General features: G+C 28.1%; 1 protein-coding gene across 1 annotated transcript; it reads right to left on the reverse strand.

The window, feature by feature from the left end:
- Positions 1 to 340: 340 nt before the first annotated feature.
- LOC122502545 (ELKS/Rab6-interacting/CAST family member 1-like) lies at positions 341 to 10,141 on the reverse strand (the record flags this gene model as incomplete). The annotated part of the gene is made up of 2 exons (XM_043612657.1): positions 9,980 to 10,141; positions 341 to 608 (listed from the first exon to the last, which is right to left on the reverse strand). Coding segments are annotated over exons 1-2 (427 nt in total), but the record flags the coding sequence as incomplete, so codon positions are not given.
- Positions 10,142 to 10,816: the final 675 nt, after the last annotated feature.

The raw sequence follows: 10,816 nt of genomic DNA on the forward strand, positions 1-10,816 counted from the left end.
CGACTGAGCTAATCTGTCGGTATAAATGGTGTTATTTGCAAGTTAAATGAAAGATATTTATATTTGTTACGTAACACTGTTGCCACAATGTTACGTAACATTTACAGAACACATTTTGATGAGAAAAATTTTTGAACACTATTTTTGATGAGTAAAGGAGAAGAAGTAGGAAAAGATGCATTAAAAGAGAAGTAGATAAAATACCTATTTTTAAAGAACTTTAGATAGAAATTTTCTGAGAAATTTTGGTTAACTTTGAAATGTCAAAGTTAACCAAAATTTAGCATGCGTTTTACATATAACATTATAAATTGAATTAGTTTCTAAAATTATGATATACGAGCCTCTGATTCAAGAGCGTGGATTTTCATTTTGTACTCGGCAATTTCACGTTCATGGAGTTCACGTTCCTCTTGTTTTTCCTGTTCGGCGCGATCTCGCTGTTCTCGCAATTGAGCCATTTGCTTTTCTTTGTCGCCAATTGCTTCTTCAAGACTACTTAGAGCGCCTTCACTGCTACAATGATGCGCTTGCATTGCCGTTAAACGTGCTCGTGCCATGTCCACCTGATTGTCCTTTTCTTTTAGCAAATCTTCCAAATTCTCAATCTAGAATGAAAAGAGTGGCAAGATTTCCATTACAACAAAATAATTTTTAATCGAGAAAAGAAATAAATCATTTTGTTAGTTTGTTATTTTTATTAAATTCACACACAGAGAGAAATATTTCATTCATCAGATAGAAAAATTCTAGTGTTGCCGCAAGACGAGACAAGACGAGATTTTTTTCAATCTTGTCTCGTCTTGAAATGTCAAGACCAACAAAGAGTCTATTCTCGAAAAAGTCTCGTCTTGAGACGTAGAATCTCGTCTCGTCTTGAAGTCTCGATATTTTTTCAATTAATAAGTCTGTTACATGTCCGGAAAACAGGAAATTTAGTAATAAATTAGGATAACTGTAAAATTATTCAAGGAAATGAGAGAATATTATCAAAAATACTGGAATAAGTATTACATTTGTAGAATTGAAGGAAAAAGATCTGATTTTTGATACCCAGCAATCTTTGAAGATATTAAAAACATTGAATTCTTTTTGAATTTTCCATGTTCTGCTTATAAACTTTAAAACCAACCACAAATATTAATGCTAAACTTTAAATTTTTTCCATTTCTGACAATAAAATTGATCTTTACAGAAGTTGAAATTAATTTTATTTTAAATAATTTAAATCTTGAAGAAGTTTCATAAAATTGTTATTTATAAAATATTCAGAGAATCATTTTACTTAAAAATTAAAAAATAATTGGATCTTAGAATAGTTGAGTTTACATGCAATTTGTAGAAATTATAGAATTTCAAAAGGTTTTAAATTTTATTCCCTGAAAATATTCTCGAAAGACGCAAAAAGTTACTTTAGGAGTACCAGTTGTTGATGACATAATTTTATCTTAAGATTTTGCTATATGATCAACAATTTAAAAACTTTTTCTTTCTTTAAATAGGGGAGAGTCTCCAGTTGTGAGACGGGTTTCATTTTTGACCCGTAAATTGTAAACAGGTAAACGAAATTGTAAATAAAATACACCGTTCGAAAGGTAACAGAAATACGCAACTTTTATTAAAAGAAAGTATAGTGTTTCGATGAACTCAAAAAATTTTACGATACATTTTCCGAGCACATCGCTTTTTTCAAAAAAAAAAAATGTCTCCAGTTGTGAGACACTCATTAAAAATTGCTAAAATTTAATAAGTTTGACATAAAACGTTATGTTTAGTAGAAATAATTAAATATATTAATAATATATATTATTATATACTAAATAATAATATTTATTCGCCAAAATATGAATATCAAATAAACACAATTTAATAGCTTCAACAAGAGCATTAAAATTGATTTCTTCTGAATCAATTGACTTTTTTCCACTTGACATGCCCAAAAATACTAGAAAAAGAAATCAAAACAACATTTAAATAGTATGCCTGCAAATTTGTATTTTTTATGCTGCCCAGATGGGTGTTGACACCGTCTCACAACTGGTGATATGCTGTGTCTCACACCCAGAAATTGGCGCTATTTTGAAAAAGGAAAATTAAATTATTTTCAACCGTAGATTGGAACAATGCAATATTGCATCACAAAATATAAGGAAAAGACTAAAAGAAAATGCATTACATTTACCTTTTCCAATTAATTAACTTGGAAAAAAAGTACTTTGCATTTATTGAAAAACGCTTTTTAGTCGATTATCACACACAGTGTTGGTATTTAATAAAAACAGTTTATATATCCGCTTCGGCGTACATGAAAAAGTTGGCTCATGTAAAAAGAAATGTTTTTATATAAACCAATCGGATTTTTAATATTGCATGTTAAAAAAAATTGACTGTCTCACAACTGGAGGTGTCTCACAACTGGAGACTCTCCCCTACCTAATTAAAGACTTACATGGTAGATTGAAAAATTGCGAAAAAAAATAAAAAACATTTTATTTTTTCCATGAATAGAGATTTTAAATTTATGAAAATTTTGGTGGTCTTATATTTCACATTAAACTACAATTTTAGTTTTATAACTAAAATTCACAGAGTAATTCCATAAAATATACATGTAATTTTACTATATTTTATGGAATAACAACTTATTCAAGTGCTATTTTTTCGTCTTTTTCTAAACGTACACTGCATTTAACGATATTTTTCGAGTCTTGAATCTTGTCTTGGTCTTGACACTTACTGTCTCGTCTCGTCTTGAATAGACAAGACGAGAAAAAAGTTCATCTTGGTCTTGGTCTTGACGATGATTGTCTCGTCTCGAAAATCTTGAGTCTTGCGGTATCACTAAAAAATTCGTCTCTTTGCATTTCTTTGTTTCGCTTTACAATAAAGAAAAAAAAATTTCTTTTTGAAAATGAAAAGGCTCAAAATTAATTTTTTTTCATTTAAGGGGACATTCCAGTTCAAAACAGGCAAAAAGAAGGCTTTTTTAGTATATATTATTAAAATAACTATGACATTTATTTAAAAAATTTCTTTTACATGTAATAAATAATTTATTTAAGAATTTGTAAAAAAAAATTTTTCATTTTTATTTCAAAATGGCGGCGATATACGCCATTTTCGAAAATGCCCATTTTCGGTGGTAAGATTAATTCCAAACTTTCTAAAACAGATAAAACCAAAAACGAAGTGACATTCTCTTCCTTAGATATTTCTTTAGGTGTGGAACCACAAAAAGTGGAATTTTCTTCCCCCCCTTTTTTTAGAGTACTTTTTCCCCAAAATATGCAAAAAAAAGGTGTTTTTATTCAGAATTTCTCTTATAAAAAAAGAGGGAGTTGGAAATTTTCCAGTTTTTGAGGTTCCACTTATAGGCATGATGACGCTGAATCAAAAGCCGCTTGATTTTTTAAAATCGCTTCAGAAGAACTCGAGATATCACTCTTACCAGATCAAAAAAAGACATTTTGAGAAAAATGCATTTAAAGTTTTTGTTCATAAGTTTCGAAATTTTTTTAAAAAAATCATCGGATTTGCTTGAAAATCGTTACTTAGGGGTTTTTGAGGTCGCTAATTACGAATATGGAATCAGATTTTTAAAATTCAAAATGGCGGATCCAATATGGCGGACATTTTTTTTTCAAAATCATTGGATTTGCTTGAAAATCGTTTCAGGGGGGGTTTTTGGGGTCGCTGATTACGAATATGACATTATTTTTTCAAAAATAAAAATGGCGGATGCAATATGGTGGACGAAAAAAAAATTAAACGAAAAAAAAAATTAAAATAAAAAAATTTTCTTTTCCGCCATATTGGATCCGCCATTTTTAATTTGGAAATTTGATATCTAATTTGTGGTCAGCAACACCAAATACATTTTTGTTTGTCTATTTAAAAAAATGCAAATGAGAAAACATTTAAATCATTCAATTGCTTATCCGCATACAAAAACATATTTGACATGGCGAAGAATAAGGATGTATAACTTTTGTTTTACTTTGAATTTTGCAATAATATTTTAGGAGAGTATTCTTGACACTATAAGAAATCCGAAAATAAAAACAAAAAAAATCGATTTTTTTGACATTTTGAACTGGAATGTCCCCTTAACAAAGATTATTTTCTAATTAAGAAGCTTCTTTGTGTCGCACACAGTTGTTTATTTTCAGGTTAAACTGGTAGGGAAAAAACTAAATTTGGAAATGTAATTAGTAAGAGTAATGATATAAAACGTGACTGCAACATGTTTCCATAAAATGAAATTGTCCAGAACGAATAGAAAGTTTTGAATTACCTTTAAATTGATCTAATTTTATTAATGTGTTAATTACAAAGTATTTTACTAGTGATAATATTATTAAAAAGTGGAAATTGTGTTAATGACAACATTAGTTTTATTTTGTAGAAAAAAATGGTAAAAAAAGAAATATTAAAACTTCTTAAAAGCCAAAAAGAGATGAATTTAAATTACACATACTTACTTGTCTTTGTAACATTTTTTCTTTAAAATAACATTAAAATATTAAATTCCTGTATCCTGCTTCAACCCAGGATACTAGATAATATTTATTATGAAACGAAATTTTCAGACAGTTTTTAAACTTTTATGAATTTCTAAACGTTATTTTAAGAATTTTCCAATAAATTTTAAATGATTATCGAGAATTTAAGCAGTATTAAAAATTAAATGGGAAAATTAGATAATTTGCGATAAAAACGGAAAAAATTCACGGTGCGCCTTAACTAAAATTAAATAAAAAGGTCTTACACCTAAAAAATTAGTAGAGTTTCTGAATTTACAATGTTCATAGATGAGAAAAATTAAAAAACTAAAATAATCTGTGAATAGATTTTCAAATAAATCCACTGTGAACATTTTTGCGCACGAAGTACCTAGTAATTCAATTGGTCAACGAATTCGCACTACTTCATTAGTAGAAAACTAGGTACTAATTCAGATTTAGAGAGTAAATTAAAATAATTAATTATGAAAAATAATTGCATATTTGATATAAATAAATATTTAAATAAATGAAAACAAATAAGTTGAAATACAACCAAACGAGGGTTTATAGAAATTAATTATTTGAAAATGTTTAATTTTGCCATAAAAAATAAACATTATTTAAAAAATAGAACAATTTAGTTATGTCTCTCCCATATAAAAAATCTTCATATGGAGTCCGTACATTTTGATTTCCTAAAGTCTTCCTGGAAAATGAATAAGGTTGCTGCGAATCACCTGGATTTTCCTAAACACTTTTTGAGCGCTGTTTGTAGATATAATGCTTCACATGTTTAAATTGATGTAATTATAATTAAATTATGTTACAATTTTATATTTTATTAGTTAAAAAAATAAAAAAAATGTTAAAATAATAAAAGTTTAATAGAATTACCACTTAAAAATTATTATTATATAATTTTTTCCTTTCTATTCATATAAATAAACAATGCCATATTTTCCAAAATATCGTACTTCGTGCGCAAAAATGTTCAAAGTGGATTTATTTCAAAATCTCTCCACAGATTATTTTAGTTTTTTGATTTTTTTCATCTGTGAACATTGTAAATTCAGAAACTCTACTAATTTTCTAGGTGTAAGACCTTTTTATTTAATTTTAGTTAAGGCGCACCGTGAATTATAATTCGCATTGAGCGAAAGAAACTAATGGGCAAAAGTTTAATAAAAGTTAATCAATAAATAAATTTACAATATTTTTAAGTAAGAGAGAGAATTAAAAGAACAATTTTATTCTTTACAAATAAATTTATAAGTTAAGAGGTTATTTCTATACAAGCTTACTAAGGCTTTTATGTGTAAAAATAAATTTATTAATAGGAATTAATATTAATAGAAAATTAGTATTTCCTCATAAAAATAATAGATTAATATTTTTTGCAACACTAATCTTCACATCACCTAAGTTTGCATCAATATTTGTAACAGTATCTAAAATTTATGTCATTACTTCAAGGACATCGTGTAAAAAATAGTGGTACATATCGCAGAATACGCCTAGTAGTTTGAAATAATTTGCATACTGTTTATTAAATTAAGTTTCTTTCAGCTTTTGGTGCAATGTACTATTACGCTCTGGATTTCACGAACTGTTAAAAAAGTCGCATTTTACCCACAGTTTTCCATATATAAATATATATATATATATATATATATATATATATATATATATATATATATATATAAAAGTAAGGACGAGTGAAAAAAAGATAACTTAAAACTAATTTAAAAACTATAATAAATAATTAATTCTAATGAATAAATACTATTACAATAAATACACTGAGAAAACTGGAGAGTCAAATTCAGAGGTTTAAAAAGTGTATGTTTCCTTTGCTTATGAAGAGAGTTAAATAGTCCTTCTAAAATAAATTTTGAATTGATAATGGAAATCTACTTGTATATTCTCTCCCATTATATCTGAGGGTTAAAAGTTGCGCAGAAAATGTGTACGATCTGATGCGCGCAAAATTATTTTTCTGACATTTTATGTATTTAATTTAGGGGTTAGGTTGCGATATTTATTCATTTCGCGCCGGATAAGGAAGGGATTTCTCAAAATGGTTAATTTGTCCCTCTGTTAGAGAAATGGCACGAATATCTGTCAATGGTGAATTTGAACATTTAGATTGTTATCCTATAGCTAACTCTCAAATATGAACGATTTGTCCCTCCAGATGTTTAGTCCAATACTCCAGTTTTCTCAGTGTAAACTGTACAGTAAGAAACTAATAACTAAGAAGTACGCATATATATAAGCTAAATAAACGACAAACAATTACAATAATAAATATTTATTAAGCATATGTTGAAGTAAAAATAAATTTCAACAGGGATTTGACAGACAGTTAATATCAAAAGTTAATTTACTTCCATCCATTTCTATTTTTCAATCACAAAATCCACTTGAATGAAAAGTATTTCAAGAAGAGTGTAAGCAATTTGATTTTTGACAGTTTGAAATTTATTTGACATTGCATAGATAGCACGTATTCTTGTATGGCAAACTTTCAAAGCTTGTACAGCAAGATTGCTGCAAGCTTTAAATGTCCCACCCATAGGAGGCTTGCAGCAATATTGCCTGCTAAGCTTGTTGCAAGCTTGCCCTTGAAAGTTCTCTTAAATTTGTTTCGAAAATATTTCTCATGAATATTAAGTTCCAAAATGAAATAAGAATAAAACAACAACCTTTCACTGAAGTTGAAAAATGCATGAACATTTTTCTGCCTGCGACAAGCTTGCGTCAATCTTACGCTGCAAGCTTGGCAAGATTACGTTCTATTTGGGAGGATAAAAATTTGAAGAAAAAATATTATGATATCAGGAAACAATCCATTAACATAATTTGCGAATTTAATCTTTCTGTAATCTCAAAAAATGTTAATTTGTATTTAATAGTAAAGTTGAATGCTATTTAAAGTGGCCAAAATTATGTTTACCTTTTTCATGAAACACTTTTTAAACGAATTTTTAATTTCTTTTCGGTTTTAGTTATTTACTAAGATTAAGACTAACTTTGATGTGACTGTCTTCAATTTTTATATTAAATAGAAAATTATATATAAATAAATAAATATATAACAATTTCTATTTACATAATATAATTAGAAAATTATACACACTACGAATTACAAATTAAATCTACTAAATCATAACGTTGTTGTACTTGCAAATTATAATTATAAACTCATTATAAACTTAAGATTATACGAAGTAAACATTGCATAAACATAAGAGTGGTTGTCAAATTTACTTTGTAATCTACTCCAAATGCTCATTAAGGCTATGTCCAAGTTGTGAAATGTAAACAAACCAAAAGGTTACTATACCAGCACTAAAATCACAATTTTGCGACAGCTAATTCTCCCACAAAAAATAACATTTTTACACTTTCTTTACGAAAATGGAAAATTAGAGTATCAAAGTTTCCAAAAAAATCATTTTTGACTATGAGCAATAAAAAGCAATTAGTAAAATAACTAATTAAAATGACCTGTAAAAGAGCATTTTTGACGCGTCGCGAAAAATAAACTGTTTGAGTATATCAACCGCACTGACGATGAAGAAGTTCCATGTCAGCGATTGGACCTTCAACATGTGGAAGGGTAAATTTTTCCCTTTCCTCCTTGAAATTACAAGAGAAAGGGTAAAATCTTCTTCATCGTCCGTGCGGTTGATATAGTCAAACACTTTAATTTTTCGCGACGTGAACTCTGTTGCTCGCTGCGCGTGCGCAGACCGTACCAAGGTCGCAATGACATCACCATGAAAAAAGGCACATTTTGTTTTCTACTGAAACTTAGTTATTTTCTCATTTTTTTCAGCTATGCAAGGTGTAGTTACCAAATTCGATACTTTAGTTCGCCATTTCCATAAAGAAAATGTGAATTTATATTTATTTACGCAAATGGGAACAGCGAAAAAATGCTTCATTATAGACCGAATAGTGAAGCATTTTTTCGCCGTTCCCATTTCCGTAAATAAATATAAATTCATATTTTTTTTATTGAAATGGTGAACTAAAGTAACGAATTTGGTTACTAAACTTTGAATAACTGAAAAAATGAGAAAACCACTGAGATTCAGTCAAAAAAAAAATGTGCCTTTTTGCATGGTAATGTCATTGCGACCTTGGTACGGTCTGCGCACGCGCAGCGAGCAACAGAGTTCACGTCGCGAAAAATTAAAGTGTTTGACTATATCAACCGCACGGACGATGAAGAAGTTTTTACCCTTTCTCTTGTAATTTTAAGGAGGAAAGGGAAAAATTTCCCTTTCCACATGTTGAAGGTCCAATCGCTGACATGGAACTTCTTCATCGTCAGTGCGGTTGATATACTCAAACAGTTTATTTTTCGCGACGCGTCAAAAATGCCATTTTACAGGTCATTATAATTAGTTATTTTACTAATTGCTTTTTATTGCTCATAGCCAAACATGATATTTTTGGACATTTTGAAACTTTAATTTTCCATTTTTGTAGAGAAAGTGTAAAATTGTTATTTTTTGTGGGAGAATTGGCTGTCGAAAAATTGCGATTTTAGTGCTGCTATAGTAACCTTTTGGTTTGTTTACATTTCACAACTTGGACATAGCCTTAAGTTCTAGTGTATTTAAAAGGTTTCGTATGCATAAAGAAATCTCATTTATTAGATTACACTCTCGTGTAAATAATATTTTATTTTTTTGAAAATTAATTCTAAAAATAAAGTTTTATTATTCGGTTACAAAATAAATAAACTGAGATAACATAATTTTTCATAAATGTTCTCTTATCAACTTTTAAAATTGATCATTATTACAACAAAATTAATTACGTAAATAAACATTATTTTATAAACTAAATATTTTACAAACTAAAAATATTACCTACTAAAAATAATACCTACTAAAAATATAATTGTCTTCAATGAAAACAAAATCTATGTATAAGTATAATTACTTCCTTCAAGTGTTTTTAGAATCAATTTTTTTTCAATATAATTTTTAAATTCTTCTATTTACTTTTTTTTTCTTCTAAATTAAGCGTTTAAAATAAAAAACAAGATTGTCACACAAAAAAATTAATACACAGCAAATAACTCTGGACTAAAATATAATAATTTTCCAGTTTTTGTTATCGTCAATATTATTGTTTCCATATGTATATCAATGGGAAAGGGAAATAATGGTGGTGATAAAAGAAGCATAAAAAATCTCAATGCCCATTGTACATTTTTGATTAGGTGGAATATAAAAGCGAATGAAAAAAAGAAATTGAGAAATTCGAATAACAAACCAAAATACAACATTCAATTATAAAAGAAGAAAAGAATCAAAATAATGAAAGGTAAAAATAAATACTGAAAAGAGAAAGAGAAAAATCAGAAGAAGATGAGGATTAAATTATTAATCCTTTATTTTTCATTAGCGTTCATGGATGGAGAGAAGTGTATTGTAAATTTAAAATGAACTCACCTTACGTTGAAGAACGTTAATTTTACGATCCTTAATATCCATATGATCCTTGAGTTCCGTCAATTCAGTGTTGAAACGATTTCTCTCCTGTTGAGCTTGCATCGCTTGCTGTGTTTTCTTCTCGATTAGACGATTCTTTTCCTCTAGCCGTTGCCTCATTTCTTCCACCTTTAAAAATTCAAGTAGTTTATTATAATTATTTTTTGAACTATTAATTTCGAAATTCTTTATTTTCTGAATTTTTTAGTGTCTTTTTGTAAAAACTTTTTTGTGCATTAAACAATAACAATTTTTACCCTTATTTATTCTCTCTTCAATCTTTTTCAGTTCATTTCATTCTTTTTATCTACTGGGAGGGTTGGATTTAACTCTTCTCTTTCTATCAATATTTTTTTTTCTACTCCTACTCGATTTGTATTCTTACTCTTTCTAGAAATCCTATTACCTATACTATATTCGTCTTTCTTCTCCACTAAATTCCTCTTGTACCCTCTTTTTACGCTTTCCTAAAATTGAAAGATTCTGCTTCTTGGTTTTAACTCTTTTCTTCTTTTGTGTTCCTTTACTTACTCTGTCTTCCTACTCTTCTACATACATTTCACTTTTATTATCAAATAAACAAAAATTTCTGTCATATGCCAATATATTGACAGCTGGTAACAAAAAAATTCTGTACTGAGCCAAATACTGACATGCCAATCTTCCCCAAGTACTTCGCCAGTATTGACTATTGAAATATACAAAATAATTTCAATATTATTTAACTATATATATAGTAATGTAGATGTTCATATATGTGCCACGTGCACCTTCTTAACTTTGTTTATATGATATCGA

Source organism: Leptopilina heterotoma, unplaced genomic scaffold, assembly GCF_015476425.1.
Source record: "Leptopilina heterotoma isolate Lh14 unplaced genomic scaffold, ASM1547642v1 Lhet_234, whole genome shotgun sequence".
NCBI classification, from domain to species: Eukaryota; Metazoa; Arthropoda; class Insecta; order Hymenoptera; family Figitidae; genus Leptopilina; species Leptopilina heterotoma.